The following is an 18,115-nucleotide window of genomic DNA, read 5'->3' as shown; positions in this document are numbered from 1 at the left end:
TACTTACTTTTCACTGTGGAAAAAGTGGTAATGCCTGAAATTTCATATTCTCAGCACACTCTTGATATGCAGGCCTAAACATTGACTTCAACTTAAAAGCTTATGTACAAATTAGCAGTGCCCATAAATTGGTGTCAGCATTAATGCTTTAGTGAAAAGCAGAATAAGTAGTATTCATTGACACTTAGTGCTTCTATTTTTATTGTGTGAATGAAATAGTCACAAAATAAAAGTCTGTCTGTTTAAATTTCCTCCAAAAATGACATTTATGATGAGGCTGCAGCAGTCATAACAAATATAATGTTTCACTCTTTGCTCCCCCATGTTCTTTGCCTCATCAATTAAAAGAAATGCTTTGTGCATTTCATTGATTTTTGTGGCATTTCCACAAGAAACTATCCTGATTGTTACAAAGTAGTCAAGGTATAGAACATCTTTCAGCCCTTTCTCTGGTCATGCACAGGGATTTTTAAGTGAAAAGCAAGCTGAAATAAGGCTTTATCAGTTTCTCAGTGTGCTATTATTGTCCATCTGAACTTCAAGAAATTTGTCATTAATTTTGATTTAGTAAGTTACAGCTAATTCTGAGATGTGTATAGCATGGTTATCACGCCTCATATCATGCATCAGATGACAGACAAAAGAATTACCTACATTTTTGCTAGGTTATTCACTATGCATAAATTTGGCTGCTTCTGTTTTGACAATTTCCTAATTACTTTCGAGCTACATGATATAGCTTCAGCTTTTTGTGATGACAAGTTGTGAGAACAGTCAACTACTGTCTTTACTGTTTCTGGTATGCTTAAGCTCTGAAATTTTATTGGTATATTTGTATCATCACTGAATCTTACAAATTTTGAATAGTGTTTTATTGCACCTTGTATGTTTAAAACAAGACCACACAAAGTAGCAAACCCCAGAAAGCTCTCTCTGTATTTGGTTTTCTCCAACTCAGAATTTAGTGTTATCCTGTGATAAATACAATTGTTCCCCGTCATGTGACAACATACATGGCATAATATCCACAAGTAGTTGTTTATAATGAACATTGTTAATGCACAGGAAAAGGAAAAAACTTTATTCATTTTTATTAAAACTTCATGTAACAGTTTAATGTAGCTTTCTCTGTAGAGAACACTCCATAGAAACTGAATTACGACCAGAAAAGTGGGACTGTACTTTATCTTAGATCATTTATTAATAAAAATGGAAAGAGGAAACTGGGTCTATAGAGGCTACTCACTAATCTTCACTTTTATAAAAATATGTATCATTCATTCACAAAATATTGTTTCATTTATAGACTGGCAAATTAGCCCAAGTTGGGTCTTGCCACGTCAGCATAGTATTTCAATGCACATACCCTCATAAGCGGAATAAGTATCATTTTCAGTGATTTGCTAGCATAATCACTTTGCTAATTGTATCTTTGAAACTAACAAGTGCATTGGGACATGCAGTGTTTGCCTAAGCTAATCTTGAGCAATAATATTTGGTTGGTTACTTTGCTCACTGTGATTTATACAGCTGCCATGGTGATTGTTCATTAAATTTAGTGCCCAAAAAAATGCATTCTGTTATATGCCTCATTTTCAAAATTTTGGAACTGACAATAATTAATGTTATTGTTAATGTGTTCAGTAAAGTCTTCTTGAACTCTTGACTGGCTTTAACCACATGAAAAATGTTCTGCAAGTCTCTTTTAAATTTATTGTTCTTATTTCTAGCAATGTCATTGTGGCACTATAGGAACAGCAGGTGAACACCCATAATCTCATTACCTAAGGCTTTTTTTCTTTCCAGGCTGATATATGACTTTGGAGAGACTTTACCATCTGAAATATACTTTAAAAAAGAAGGAACAGATGAAATTGCATTGCGAATCCCTATACAAATTGGCAGTTCAGCAACAGACCCTTTACCAATTGAAGATGGCACGTACGTATTTATGAACTGAAACATTTCTCTTCATTCTTTTCCTTTCACACATAAACTTACTAAAGTTAAGCAACTAATGTCATTTAAATGTTTCTGTTTTTCATACATTTTTCAGATTTGATGTATTCACACAAAATAACACGAAGTTAACATCGGTTACCCTGCAGTTGGGTGGTGTATATACACTTGTCCTGGTGGAGAGTGACTCAGCAACAGATGGTGGCTATGTAAGGATAGCTGCATATATAATCAATTGAAAATTTTTCCCTATCATTTATTTCTCCTTATCTTTGTTAGTGACACATTTAATGTGTAATCATTCCTCATTTGGTGAAACATGAAATACAGTGTTCATAGGTTACAATATGCATTATGCTCCAGGTGTCTGTGTGAAACATTATAAGTTGTATAAGAGAATTGTATTTTACATTGTTGTTATTATTATTATTATTATTATTATTATTCTTTCTTTATTGTCTCAGACGTTATGTCTGGTTAAAAATGGAAGGTGACGCAGACCTTGATCAAGCGTGACTTCTTTTTAACTGTACGGTATATGTTACATTGCATTTGGGAACTTTCGGGTAATTGAATATGTATCAATAATTACAGATTTCTGTAGTTGTATATATAAGTTTGGATGTAGCTGTATTGCATTGATGTACTGGTGGATATTGTGTGGTATGACTCCTGTAGTTGATAGTATAATTGGTATAATGTCAACTTTATCCTGATGCCACATGTCCTTGACTTCCTCAGCCAGTTGGGTGTATTTTTCAATTTTTTTCTCCTGTTTTCTTTTGTATATTTGTTGTATTGAGTATGGATATTTCGATTAGTTGTGTTAATTTCTTCTTTTTATTGGTGAGTGTGATGTCAGGTTTGTTATGTGGTGTTGTTTTATCTGTTATAATGGTTCTGTTCCAGTATAATTTGTATTCATCGTTCTCCAGTACATTTTGTGGTGCATACTTGTATGTGGGAACATGCTGTTTTATAAGTTTATGTTGTAAGGCAAGCTGTTGATGTATTATTTTTGCTACATTATCATGTCTTCTGGGGTATTCTGTATTTGCTAGTATTGTACATCCACTTGTGATGTGATCTACTGTTTCTATTTGTTGTTTGCAAAGTCTGCATTTATCTGTTATGGTATTGGGATCTTTAATAATATGCTTGCTGTAATATCTGGTGTTTATTGTTTGATCCTGTATTGCAATCATGAATCCTTCCGTCTCACTGTATATATTGCCTTTTCTTAGCCATGTGTTGGATGCGTCTTGATCAATGTGTGGCTGTGTTAGATGATACGGGTGCTTGCCATGTAGTGTTTTCTTTTTCCAATTTATTTTCTTCGTGTCTGTTGATGTTATGTGATCTAAATGGTTGTAGAAGTGGTTATGAAGTTGCAGTGGTGTAGCCGAAGTATTTATATGAGTGATTGCTTTGTGTATTTTGCTAGTTTCTGCTCGTTCTATAAAGAATTTTTTTAAATTGTCTACCCGTCCATAATGTAGGTTTTTTATGTCGATAAATCCCCTTCCTCCTTCCTTTCTGCTTAATGTGAATCTTTCAGTTGCTGAATGTATGTGATGTATTCTATATTTGTGGCATTGTGATCGTGTAAGCGTATTGAGTGCTTCTAGGTCTGTGTTACTCCATTTCACTACTCCAAATGAGTAGGTCAATATTGGTATAGCATAAGTATTTATAGCTTTTGTCTTGTTTCTTGCTGTCAATTCTGTTTTCAGTATTTTTGTTAGTCTTTGTCTATATTTTTCTTTTAGTTCTTCTTTAATATTTGTATTATCTATTCCTATTTTTTGTCTGTATCCTAGATATTTATAGGCATCTGTTTTTTTCCATCGCTTCTATGCGGTTGCTGTGGTTATCCAATATGTAATCTTCTTGTTTAGTGTGTTTTCCCTTGACTATGCTATTTTTCTTACATTTGTCTGTTCCAAAAGCCATATTTATATCATTGCTGAATACTTCTGTTATCTTTAGTAATTGGTTGAGTTGTTGATTTGTTGCTGCCAGTAGTTTTAGATCATTCATGTATAGCAGATGTGTGATTTTGTGTGGGTATTTTCCAGTAATATTGTATCCATAATTTGTATTATTTAGCATGTTGGATAGTGGGTTCAGAGCAAGGCAGAACCAGAAAGGGCTTAATGAGTCTCCTTGGTATATTCCACGCTTAATTTGTATTGGCTGTGATGTGATATTATTTGAATTTGTTTGGATATTAAGTGTGGTTTTCCAATTTTTCATTACTATGTTTAGGAACTGTATCAATTTAGGATCTACTTTGTATATTTCCAATATTTGTAGTAACCATGAGTGGGGTACACTATCAAAAGCTTTTTGGTAATCAATGTATGCATTGTGTAGCGACCCTTGTTTAGTTTTAGCTTGATATATCACCTCTGCATCTATTATCAGTTGCTCTTTACATCCTCGTGCTTCTTTGCAACAGCCTTTTTGTTCTTCATTTATAATTTTGTTCTGTGTTGTATGTGTCATTAATTTCTGTGTAATGACTGAAGTTAATATTTTGTATATTGTTGGTAGGCATGTTATGGGGCGATATTTAGCTGGGTTTGCTGTGTCTGCTTGATCTTTAGGTTTCAGATGAGTTATTCCATGTGTAAGTGTATCAGGGAATGTGTATGGGTCTGCAATGTAACTGTTAAATAATTTAGTTAGATGTGAATGTGTTGAGGTGAATTTCTTTAGCCAGAAATTTGCTATTTTATCTTTTCCAGGGGCTTTCCAATTGTGAGTAGAATTAATTGCTTGGGTGACTTCATGTTGCAAAATTATCACTTCAGGCATTTGTGGTATCATCTTGTATGTATCTGTTTCTGCTTGTATCCACCGTGCATGCCTGTGATGTTGTACCGGGTTTGACCATGTGTTGCTCCAGAAGTGTTCCATGTCTGTTATGTTTGGTGGATTGTCTATTTTAATGTGTGTGTTATCTATTGTCTGGTAAAATTTCTTTTGGTTTGTGTTGAATGTTTGGTTTTGTTTCCTTCTATTTTCACTTTTTTTGTACCTTCTAAGTCGTTTGGCCAATGCTTGTAATTTCTGCTTCTTTTCATCTAATTGCTCTATCACTTCTTGTTATGAGATTTTACCTAACCTTTTTCGTTTTTTTTTCTGACATTTCATTTCTTATAAATTGTTTTAGCTGTCCGATGTCTTTTCTCAGTTTTTCTATTCTGATCTGAAGCCTGTGTTGCCATGCTGATTTTGTGGGTTTCTTCTGTGTGTTGGTTGGTTCTGATCTCTGCCTAGTGTGTATATTTAGTGTCGTGAGTGCTCCTATATAAACCAGTAGTTGTAACTCTTCCATAGTTGTGTTTTCATTTATTTTGTTGTGTATGATTATGTTGATAGTTTTTATTGTTGTTTCGACTTGTGGGTTATTTGGCGGTCTATGCAAGAATGGTCTAATGTCTGTATTTGTGTCTTTGTATTCTATATATGTCAGCTGAAATTTTTCTTCTATATCTAACATGTGTGTCACTTCGTGTTCTATTTGTGCTTGTTCTGGTGGCTGTCTTAAGATTTCGTTTTCCTCTGACTGTTTAATTGATGTGTGTTGTTCTTTGTTTGTTTGCTCTGGGATGTTTGAGTCCATTACTGTATTTTCTTCTTCTTCTGATTGCACATTATTTTGTTCCAGTATTTGTTGTACTTGTTGTTTGATGTTTTCTAATTCTGACTGGGGTATTATTATTATTATTATTATTATTATTCTGCAGCCACTGTGCTGTTCATTACATTCTTGACAGACATGCTAGCCAGTACATACCTTCAGGAAACCAAATTCCAGTAATACTAATAGATACAATAAAGGACCTCTTTAAAAAATCTGTTGCTAGATTTCAGAACTGTTAGTTCCTTTTTCTAGGAGGAAACAGGGGTTAGTTTCATAAGGTTGGGAAGAAAGGGCAGGTTACTGAGACACCAGGATATGGAGGTCATATATGATGGGAGGAGGAGCGATGAAAATGAAAGGAGAGGCATCAGAGAGAGTGCAGGACATCACCAATAATACATGAGTATGCAGTGGGCCAAGTTTGGTTCAGAGATGATAAAAGGACAGTGTGTCAAGTAAAGATGAGCTGACAAGGAGATAAATGAAATCTGGAATGAACGGGGCAATTAAGAATTAAGTGGAAAGCAAAAAGGTGGTCTTTTTTTTTTGGGGGGGGGGGGGGGGGGGGGATGATGTGATAAAATGAGAGAGAGAGACTTGAATATAAAAGACAAAAAAAGTAAAACCTCTCAAATATAACTGCCCCCCCGCCCTCATGCCTGCCATCTGGAAGCCTCGTTGTCATTATTAATGTCGCCTCACTGCACCGTCGCCCCACAATGCATGGCCTTGCAGCCCTAAAATACTCCTTTTCCAAACACCCACTTGAAGTCTCCCTAGAACCTAGCTTGTCATCCTAGTCAACTTCATCATCCTTACCCATAATTACTACACATTTGAGGGCCATCCTACTAAGAAATTAGGAACAAGGATGACACTGTCCTGTGTCAACTTATACATGAACCACATGGAGAAAGCTAAAAACTGCCCCTCCCCCCTACTTAGTACTAATGCTTAATACTAATTTATTGATGACATCTTAGTGGTCAGTACCCATGGTGAAGAAAGATTGTTCCACCTTTTGCAACAACTTAACTTCAAAACAGCTGGTCTTTTTCCAAATCCAGAGCAGCTTCCATCTCATGGAAGCTCAGTTCACATGAAACCATCAACAATCAACAGTACCTCCATTTTGACAGCTTCCACCAATCCCACATTAAGTTCTCTCCTGTCTACAGCATATTTATCTGTGTAAAACATGTTTGGCCTAACATGAATTCCTCAACATCTTTGTCAATAACTACCCCCAGCATTTCTTCTATTGCAACTACTGCACCTATCTTGTCCACAAAGAAAGCTCCCAGGAAGTCTCTTCCTCTCATCCTCCAACAAACAACAAACAGTCCTAAACCCAACCTCTGAATGTAGCCTTTTGAATGAAAATGTCACAGTTCATAATGTATGTCAGTTATCAAGACTTCTGAATCATCTTTCTTGAAACAAGAGAATTCCTTTTCTGACATGATTTGTAATGCAGCACTCACTCTTCATACAACATAAATGTTTTGATTGTTAGACATTTTTCTACTTGCGACTATTTTATAATGTTTAAACGACTTTCATAAGGGTGAAGTAAGGTATGCAAAATCCAATACATAACAAAACTAGAACTTCAAGTAGCAAAATGATGCCTAATAAATAACTCATAACAATTTGACTCTTGTGTAACTTTCGTGTTCACTCAGTTTATCAAAGTTATTTGGGGATGATAACTGAACAAAAATAAGAAACAAATTTGTGTTAACAGTTCCAAGAGCATAAATGACCTGAAAATGCACTGCATTGTGATCACATGGTCATGAGGTGGCTGCTGTCAATGTGTACAGTGGTGGGCAGCTGGTGGCTGCTTTAGAGCAAGAAAGCTCAAGTACAAAGTGTTCTGATCTTGACACACACAAAAGCTACTTCATGGAAGGTTTTGCTATTACTGGTGGTTTATAAAGTGATGCAAATTATCTTTGAGGTCCCATCAGAGTGATATCTTTAGCAGACAGTCTAAATGTAGTTTGAAAAATAAAGGGAGGAGCAGACTTGAATTCATGAATTTGTGTTTATGTTGTATTATGTCTGCAGCACTGTAACATCTGCTTCAGACGCTTCCATATTCTACAGTGTTGCCAGACCATGCAGATGGCCTGACTTTGAATTCTTAAAAGGGAGGGGACAATTTTATTGGCACCTTAAGTTGCCAATCAGACTTAATCTCAGTGGCAGTCAGCTGGTGGCCAGGTTTTGTGTGTGAACATGATCCATGGAAAATAAAAATTAGACCTTGAACTTGCTAATCAGTCAACCAGTTAACTAATCTGTCAACCAACCAACTACCTTTGACTGTATTTTTTTAAAAAAGCAGAATGTACTAGGAAAAACATTAAAATTACAACTGTACAGTCTGGATTGCCAGTACTGACCTTCAGGACATGAAATGCCAATACTACCAATAAACATAACAACTGAAAGCAATTGCTAAGTTTCAAGTTTCAATATTGTTTAATTCTTTTGTCAGAGAAAGTGATGGATCCACCTGATGTGATGGAGTGTGTGTGTGTGTGTGTGTGTGTGTGTGTGTGTGTGTGTGTGTGTGTGTGTGAGTGTGTGTGTGTGTGAGAGAGAGACAGAGAGAGAGAGAGAGAGAGAGAGAGAGAGAGAGAGAGAGAGAGAGAGAGAGAGAGGTGTTAGGATGCCAAAGTTCATTCCAGGCATTGTGCCTCCTTTCATTCACATCTGATAAAAGGACAGAGTGCCATATAAAGATGGATTGAGAAGAAGAGACATGAAAACTGGAATAAATAGTACAATTAACAATTAAGAGGAAAGAAGGAAAACAGACTGGAAAAAAACAGTGGACTTCAGGGGGTGAAGCCATTGCTGAGGGAGGGGAACCTAATGGCCTGTGGGGTGGAGGAAGCACTCAGTCCCTCGAGTCATGGTGCATAGCATGTTCAACCACTGGTTACTGGTTATCCCCAAGGAAGACAGTTCTTTTGGGTCTATACATGGACTCCTCCAGTTTAGTGGTGGATTTCTGATATAAAAATCAGTGCTGTGAACACATATCAACTGATAAATGTGTGTGGTTCACTTATTGTTCTGCATTTCATATCGTAGGATCAGGCATTGATGGGTGCATGGATCAGGCTCACATCAGTAGTACAGCGGTCTGGGAATGTCATCTGGTTTGTCAGTGATGTTACAGAGGACAGAAGGGTGATGGGAGATGACTGTAGGTGTTGTGGGGTGTATATCAGGGAGAGAGAATCATTTCAGGGCTTGGCCTGCGAAAGTCCTCACCTTAGCAAGTAATCTGTTGAGGCTTTGGAAACTGGGTGTTACTAGGTATCTAGGAGATTTTTCGTAAAAAAATAAAAAAAAAGTTTCTTTACGTAATACAGTCATTAAAGTAAGTCACATTTTGTTGTGCAGCATGTTCAGCAACTGGGTAGTCCAACTGTCTCTTGGCCACAGTCTGGAGTGGCCATTCATGTGGAAAGACAGTTTGTTAGTTGTGCCTATGTAGAGAATGACACAGTGGTTGCAGCATAATTGGTTGATCACATGCCTGCTTTCACAGGCAGCCCTGCCTTTGATGGGACTGTGATAAGATTGAAGTAGGTGATAGTGGGAGGATGTATTGACAGGTCTTGCATCTAGGTCTACTACAGGTACATGAGGTGCAGGGCAAGCCAAGCGGTTGGAAGAAAGGATGAAGTACGGATGGACAAGATATTGTATAGGTTCCATGGGTGGTGAAATACCACTGTGTGAAGGATGGGTAGGATATTCCTCATTTCAGTGGATGCTAATGTTTTGACATGTATGTGATAACTAACAAGCTGTCTGTCCGCATTAAGAGCCACAGCCACACTGTGGCCAAGAGACAGCAGGAAATGCCACCCAGTGCAATGTGCTTCACTTTAATGACTGCTCCACAGCATGCATCAACTACATTCTTCAGTTTTGTGAATTGCACAGGCGGGCACTCTCCCCACAACATGCCCCTCAGTCCCGTAAGCCACCTGGTCTCAACTTTAGGTAGTAGGTGACCTCTACCACCCTATCCCCTTCCATATTCCTGCTCCAGTACTGTACACACCGTCTGTCTCACCAACACACCTACTAGCATTTTCTCTTTCTCTCCCCTTCCCTCCCCTCCAACTCCCCACAGCATGCACAGCCTCCAGACACCAGCACCTAGCTGCCCTGTCCTGTCACCACCATGTCCCTGTACAGGCCCACAGGTAGCACACCATCTTCCCCACTGATATCCTGTCATTACTCCCTCTCCCCACCCCATGTCTCTTCCTTACCCCTACCACCCACACCAGCTGACTGCTGCTCACCTCAGATAAAGTTGCAGTCAGGCCCCAGTGCCCGGACACAGTGGCAACATTTGTGAAAGTTGTGCTTCAATGGGTGTATTTGTGTTTCCTATTTCAGAAGGATGATTTTTTTACAAAATCTTAGTTACTTCAGCAGTCTGTTTCACTATGTCTGTGACTCAACACAATGTGGCTAACATAAATTTATGCTCTCCTTACTGTTGTTAGTCCATTATGGAGTTTTTATTGTTCATTCATAATATTTACATTCATATGTGACATGTTTTTCTCAGATAGACATAGGAACATGTTTACAGGCATGATACTCTTAGATTTACATAATACTGGCATTAATGGAATTATTTACTGCCGATTAGTTACTTCATTCTTGACAAGAGACTTTTTTTTTAAATCACTTCCTTTTTTATCACATTAGCCTTGTTGCTAGTACAGAACAACTGTGAGCACTTTTATTTCACAAATGAAGCTTATTGTAGACAAATTCCTACATACAGTTGTAAATGGGTGCTCTCATTTAAATTGGTAAGTCATTTTCAGTAGCCCACAGATAATTATTGGGATGTGTGTCTATAAAATATATGGGAAGTCACTATCTATGTGAAGTTTCTGGAAAGAACCTCATTCATATGACTACTACTCATATGTTTTGATGCAGCTGTATACCAAATACTGCACGCGACTGTGACAGTGTTTTCTAAATCACAATTTTTATTCAAATTTGGCTGAAGTTTCTGCACTTTTCATCCTAAGATATAGCAACTATTGGCTTAAAAGTAATAACATGTAAAATAGTTATGAAATCAATGGTACAACTTACCATAAATGGTGTTAAAACTAGGAATTTGGGATCAATAACTTTGAACTTTTTAGTGTTGTTATTGTTTTAACTGCTATTTGTGATTATGCAATACTTTTTACTCCTGTTTCCCACATCACCCTCTCCTTCAGAATCCTTCCAGAAACAAAGGTGATAAAGTTTCAGAAATTTACCTGGTCTAACACAGCATTTCTGGCAATATTTTGTGTTATTAATGTTCCTTTCTCATCCTGTTATTCATTTTAGGTGACATTAAAATGAAAAGGCCAAAAATTTATATTTCGTGTTGTTTTGCAGCTGACAAGCATTCACACAATAACTGAACCAAACAGTGTACATATGCTGTGGTTGATACCACAGTATGTTGTAATAACAATGGGAGAAGTGATGTTCTCCATAACAGGCTTGGAATTCTCTTATTCTCAGGTATGCATTTCTTTTTCTGATTTGCCAATATATAAATTACATACAAAATTAATCTAAAATTTATGAAGGGGGTCAACTTGTACATTATACCAGTTATGTGTACGTATAAGATACTTTTCTGTGACCTTGTAACTCACAAAATTCTAACCATTATTTTCCCTGAAACTTTTCGTTTGGCTCACTCTTGTAAAATCGTAATATATCCATGTGGCACTACTGAATGTGCTTAACTAGTAAAATGGGCTGCATGTGAAAAGGTATGCCTTTCTCTTGCTACTTACATAATTTCCTGAGCAATCTTATCATGTAAAAGGTGAAGAGGGGCACAGGGAAAACACATTTAGATATTGTCTGTAATATTTTATTTATGATGGGCACAAATCTGTCACATAGTTCTTTCCATGAGAAGTTATTTTCTGTACTGTAGGTGCTGCTCTAATTTACAGAATGTCCATTGTTTATTTGTTTGTCCTATCTGGAAACACAACCCTTTTTTAGGTTGGGATGAGAAGAAGAATGTAGGTTAATTACCTTCCAACAATGAGTCTTCAGAAATAGGGTGGAATTTGCCAGCGCTTTATTGAAGGAAGTAACTTGGTATCCCTCTAGCTTGATTGAGTACAACTGCAGAGGATCAATATTAAGACAGAGACCCATCAGTAATTCTCTTTAGTATCATAAATCATCCAGTAAAACCATATCATTCCTAAAGTGACGATGGCTCAATGAGAGCACTATATAGTTCTGTTAAGTTGTTAGTAGTTGATCTGCATAAAAAATGGGCTGTAGAATGTATGCCAACATAAAAACATCAAAATACAAACTAAAATCTATGTATATTAATAGATTTATATTTTACCTGATCATGTTCTACACAATTTAATCCTCTTACCACTGAAAAGACGAATGAAATACGTATTACTGTCAGTGGTGTTGACAGCTGAAATCATTTAAACTGCACAAAACTCCAGGGCCCGATGAAATACATCTCATGTTCTGTACTGAATTTTCAGCTGAGTTGGCACCTCTTCTAACTATAGTCTAGTGCAGATCGCTTGAACAGAAAACTGTGCCCAGTTCTTGGAAAAAGCATACGTGACACCCAAATGCAAGAAGGGTAATATAAGTGATCCGCAAAACTATTTCCCAATATCCTTGACACTGATCAATTGCAGAATATTAGAATATGTTCTGAGCTGAAACATAATGATTATCTTGAAGAGAATGACTTACTAAATTGCCAACTAATTTCAAAAACATTGATTATGTGAAACCCAACTTGTACTTTTCTTGCATGACATATTGAAAACTTTGGACCAAAGCAACCAGGTAGATGCAGTGCTTCTTGATTTCCAAAAAGCACTTAACTCAGTACCACACCTATGCTTGTTGTCAAAAGACAATCATATGGGGTATCAAGTGAAATTTGTGACTGAGGACTTTTTGGTAGGGAGAACACAGCATGTTATCTCGGATGGAGAGTCATCATCAGATGTAGAAGTAAATTTGGGTGTGTCCCAGGGAAGTGTGTTGGGACCCCTGCTATTCATGTTGTATATTAATGAACTTTCAGACAATATTAATAGTAAAATAAGGCTTTTTGCAGATGATGTTTGACTGCAGCACAAACTTAAAAATAGGTGATACTGAAAATCAATTAAGACTGCACAAAACAAACAAGAAACCATACCCTAACAAAATTGCTGTAAGATTTTATGTTGAATGCTACAGAAAATTATCCCCTTTCTTTTATTGAAACTTCCTCACAAAGAGAATAGTTTTTCATAATGGGAAAATATCACAAGTAATTTCTGTTTATAAAAATGACAAGTGTGTGTTGACTCAGTGACTAAATGATAGGCTACAGATCTACGGGACTGAGATTCAGTCCTCAGTGGCACAAGGACTGAAGAAACTCAAAGGCTAAGAATAGAACAAAGACTGAAGGGGAAAAAGATGAAAATGTAGAAAATAGTACTTGTGTATGTAATGGTGCTTAATAGGTTGTTGCTGTTCATGTTTCTGTGACAACCTGAATTCAGGCTAATTCCTGACTACATATTTTAGAACAACATTGTTCCAAAACTAAATTGAAAATGAGCTGTTTTAAATCAGAGATATTACCAGAATTCCTGGATTCCAAAAATCACCACTGCCACCAATCTGTTGTATGCTTCCAAAAACTGCCACACAGTGTTCAGAACTGACAATAGTTACTTTCAGTTTTCAATAAAACTCGAACTTAGACCAAATATTGAAGTGTTTGCTACATCTGAAGACAATAACACAGAATAAAATAAAGAAAAAGATTTGACTTCTGTTTTATATAACAGACAAGGCTGCAAATAGACAGACATACACTGTTGAAACAGAGCTAGCAGTGAGCTCATTATAAGATACAACATTGAATGTTGACACTGCTAATGAGTGTGCAGCAGACAAATTTCCAGAACATTAACTGGGACTGATAATGTATAATAGTGATGATGATCATCTGGAGAGGTTTCATGCTAAACGATGCAGCTAGTGCTACTACTCAGTGTGAAATGCTTCTCGCCTGGTAAGCACAAACTGATATTTCCACTAATAACTGGAAGTGCCATAAATTCAGGGCATATGGTATGATTGGCTTTCACTTATATCTTGTAATTCATTCAAAGGATACCAGTGTCTCCTATACCATAACAAAGCACCTACTTTTAATAGTAGTGGCTAGATCAGATGAATCACAGTAAACTGCAGTGTAAGCCACCATGGTGAAGTAATCATTGGCAAAAATTTTCAGCCCCTCTCTAGACATCTTTCCAGATATTCTCAAAATAGCAAAAGTTTCACCACTGCTGAAAAAGGTTCTTCTGATAAAATATCAAACTACTGACCCGTGTCACAGTTAAGTTCCCTCTCAAAAATTTTAGGAAAACTCACTTATGACAGGCTTTTAAGTTTCATAAATAAATAATCTCCTCTTACTGTACAACAATGGTTTTAGAAAGTCTAAATCCATGCAAACAGTATTTTTGAATTCTTGGGCTGTGCTCTAAAGCCCCTTCATCAACATAAGTTAGCTGCAGGTATTTTTCTAGACCTGTCAAGAGCCTTCAACATCCTGGACCACTACATTCCGCTTGGAAAGTTAGAAAGACAAGGAGTAAGAAGTGTAATGAATAGCTGGCTGTGTTCATTTTTAAAACTTACAGGAAGAAGCTATTACTTTAGTATGAATTCAACACTGAACATAAAACAAGAAAAAAACTCTTTCCTTTATAGTGAACTACCAATAAAATGACATACCACAGGGCTCAGTCTTAAGTCCACTATTCTTCCTGATTCATGTGGACAACCTCGTGGAATATATGAGTCCACAAAAAACTATCCCATTTGCCAATGACACCAGCATATTTCTTATTGGACCCATTCCAGAAACCTTGCAGTCAACAACAGAAAGTTCTTCGAAAAGACTTTCTGAGTGTTTCACCAAAAGCAAATCCACTGTAAATACTGAAAAAACTGTGTGTCAACTTTTATTTATTTCCTCCGTCTAATCAAGTGTCTATTCAAGCACAATAAAAAAATAATCCCCTAGAAAATGACACAAAATTTTTGAGTCTGTGCGTTCAGCAAGATTTAAAGTGGTACACACATTTCAATAACTTGTTTAGGAAAGTATCATCCATGTGCTATGGTCTAGGAGTAGTTAAATCAATAACAAGCAATACAATAGTACTGCAGGCATATTATGCACAGTTCCACTCACTGCTTCAATAGGGGATGATTTTCTGGGAACACACAGCTCAGAACATAAAAGTTTTTAGAATGCACAAATGAACTATAATAATAATTTGTGGCCTTAGAAAAATGGGTGCCTATAAATCTCATTTTACTGAGCTTGGTGTTCTGAATGTTCCAAGTTTATTCAGTTATGAAACTATCTTGTTCACTAGAGATTACCTCTTGAAAACATGCATATTACTACAGAACAAAAGAACACACAATTACTGAACCAGAGGGAAATCAAATATATATCAAAAATATACAGAACGTTAGCCTACCAGAGTAGAACAATTAACATTGCTGTAATACCAGATAGTAAAATACTAGAAGAAATAAAAAGTTCTGTATATCCAATTTTTAAAATTAAACTAAGGCTTTTCTAATAAAGCACTGTTTCTATTCTGTAAAATAATTTCTGAATATGTAATAAAAAAGAGTTATTTAAAAATTAAATTGTAAAAATTGGTACCTAATTTTAATTTGCTTACAATTTAAAAATACTGCGTGCTATTGCAACTTTTCTTTGACCTGTCCAATATCATTTGTACAGTTTCTGCTGTATGATAAAACTGGACCAATTAAAAATATCTATCTATCTATTTATCTATCAATTTCTCACGCAATCAATCTTCTTTTCTGGGCCAAGGAGAAGAAAAACAATGAAAAAATAAATGCCACAGGAAAGGAAGATTTATTTGGCACTGATGTTGCATTTTTCTTGAAACAGCATTTTACAATAACTGCACATTTATCTTATCTTCACCAATATTTTCCTGCCTCCTCTGAACCTTGAGTGAAAGTTGTTTGATATTGGACTGTTGAGCTTTATTCTTGTGAACTGTGTGTCACTTCCTAGTAAATGAAGTAAGGTAATTATACACCTAGGTCCTCATTTGTGCAAACAGAACACAATTATGCATGTATGAGTAACAACTAAAAATAAAGACTTTGTAGTGATAGAAAGGCTTTGAATAGAGCATTTCTTCTTGAACATTTTCCTTTAAAAATAATTCTCCAATCAGTAGCTTATGAGAAACAGATGTGAGTTAGTTACTTGCCTTTTCTGTACATCGTAATTGTGACTTCTAACTGTAATGGGGTAAAAGTCATTTTTTCAAGTATAGCACACTTTCTCAGCAGAAAGTGTGACAATACGCTGATCATGTACATAATTTATTCACGTTTTCTTTTTTTTTTTTTTTTTTTTTTACCTGCCTACAGTTATTTATACTTAACTTTTAACTATGCTCAGTCTCTCTCTCTCTCTCTCTCTCTCTCTCTCTCTCTCTCTCTCACACACACACACACACACACACACACACACACACACACACACACACACACACACACACATTGTTAAAACAAATAATAAAAAGCTTTTCCATCTCCAGAAATTCTTCTGTGGAATGGAAGTTGTCATGCTTGAGTGGTAGATAGTTTAAATAATTCTCCTCCTCATTTTACTGTGGTTTTATATCCCAAGCTGTAATTGACTGTCGACAACAAAATTCATAAAGGAGTAAATCTGTAGTGAGATGGTTGTCAGATTGCTTCAAAGAGCCACTCCAAGAGGTTCTAGAGTGTAAACACCACATATTATGCTTCTTACATATATTAGCACAACACACACCTTTTTCTTCAATGATGAATTACTCGAAAATGTCGCACTGTAAGACATTAGTGAATGACAATAGTAAAAATAAGTCAACTTTTTAACATTTTCATCACCAATATTGTAATGCAGTTGCAGAACAAAGACATTTAAGATGATCTGTAGCATGCAACTTCTAATTCTGGTTCTTAGCAATATAAACATCTAACAATTTAGAATGTTGATTAATATACTGATTAACATCGACAGATACATGAACAAAAGGTACAGAGCTTTGCTTTTCTAGCTTTTGGAATGAAATTCCTTTCTCGAGCTGTCTCCCTACATTGTGCTCTTTCAACTGTTAGGTCTTTCCTGGCCCACGGTGAGTGTACTGGGGAGAAGTGAGAGTGCAGGGTGGGGTAGGATGAGGGATGGATAGAGGTGGGAGGCAGAGAGTGTCTAGCGGCTTGTGGGAGAGTGGAGAGCCATTCATGGGTTACCTGTGGGTGCAGGTAGAGGAGGGGGGGGGGGGGGCAGGTGGGAGATCACTGAGCATGTGACTTCACAGATTAAGGTGTGAGATGGCAACATAGAACTAGCTGACACACATTGGGTGGGGGTAATGGGAAAAGAGGTGCTTCTCTCTCTCTCTCTCTCTCTCTCTCTCTCTCTCTCTCTCTCTCGAATGGGGCTGGAGAGACAGCGAGTTACCTTAGGTTTACATCAGGGAGGTTACGGGAGCAAAGAATGTGCTGCAAAGATAGCTCTCACCTGTGCAGCTCAGAAAAGCTGGTGGTGGTGGTGGTGGTGGTGGTGGTGGTGGTGGTGGTGGTGGTGGGGATAATCCAGATTGTATGGGTTGTGAAGCAGCCATCAAAATCTCATGTTGTGCTATGTTGCATGTTGTGCCACTGGGTGGTCCACCTTGCTTTTGGCAACAGTTTGACAGTGACCATTCATTCTGGTTGACAGCTCGTTGGTTGTCATACCAATGTAAAACATTGTGAAGTGGTTGAGAAGAGCTGGTGTATAACATAGCTGCTTTCACAGGTGGCCCAGTCTGTGATGGTGTAGGACAAGCATGTGACGGGACTGGAGTAGAAGGTGCTAGGTGGGTGGATAGGGCAGGTCTTGCATCTGGGTCTTCCACAAGGGTATGATCACAGTGGCAGGGGATTGGGGGTGAGAGTGGCACAGGGATGGAATAAGACGTGGATGATGGGTGGGCAGTGGAACACCACTTTGGGAGGGGATGGAAGTATCCTGGGTAGGACATCCCTCATTTATGGGCATGATGATAGGTAATCAAATCGCTGATGGAGGACATGGTTGTCATTCCATCCTGGGCAGCACTGGGTGACAAGGGGCGCTTATGTATGGTTGGTTCTTGGGATGGATGTGAGGGTCAGGTGTGTGTGTGTGTGGATATGACACTATATGGCACTGCAGATCTGTTTGTGTATTAGGCTGGGGAGGGGGGGGGGGGGCGTGGTATCACCCGTCTGAGAAGGTCTTTGTGAGGCCTTCAGCATACTGGGCACGGGAGTTCTCGTCAC

General features: G+C 37.3%; 1 protein-coding gene across 3 annotated transcripts in view; it reads left to right on the top strand.

The window, feature by feature from the left end:
• Positions 1-18,115, top strand: part of LOC124795504 (peptide transporter family 1) — a 347,550-nt gene that overhangs the window by 319,455 nt on the left and 9,980 nt on the right. For all 3 annotated transcript variants that reach the window (XM_047259564.1, XM_047259565.1, XM_047259566.1), the window contains 3 exons: positions 1,807-1,941; positions 2,057-2,168; positions 11,066-11,194. In XM_047259564.1, the coding sequence (XP_047115520.1) occupies positions 1,807-1,941; positions 2,057-2,168; positions 11,066-11,194 (376 nt within the window). The remainder of the gene's footprint in view (positions 1-1,806; positions 1,942-2,056; positions 2,169-11,065; positions 11,195-18,115) is intronic.

Source organism: Schistocerca piceifrons, chromosome 4 (assembly GCF_021461385.2).
Source record: "Schistocerca piceifrons isolate TAMUIC-IGC-003096 chromosome 4, iqSchPice1.1, whole genome shotgun sequence".
Classification (NCBI taxonomy): Eukaryota; Metazoa; Arthropoda; class Insecta; order Orthoptera; family Acrididae; genus Schistocerca; species Schistocerca piceifrons.
The sequence above is the reverse complement of the archived record's forward strand: the minus strand, read 5'-3'. Positions and strand labels throughout refer to the sequence as shown.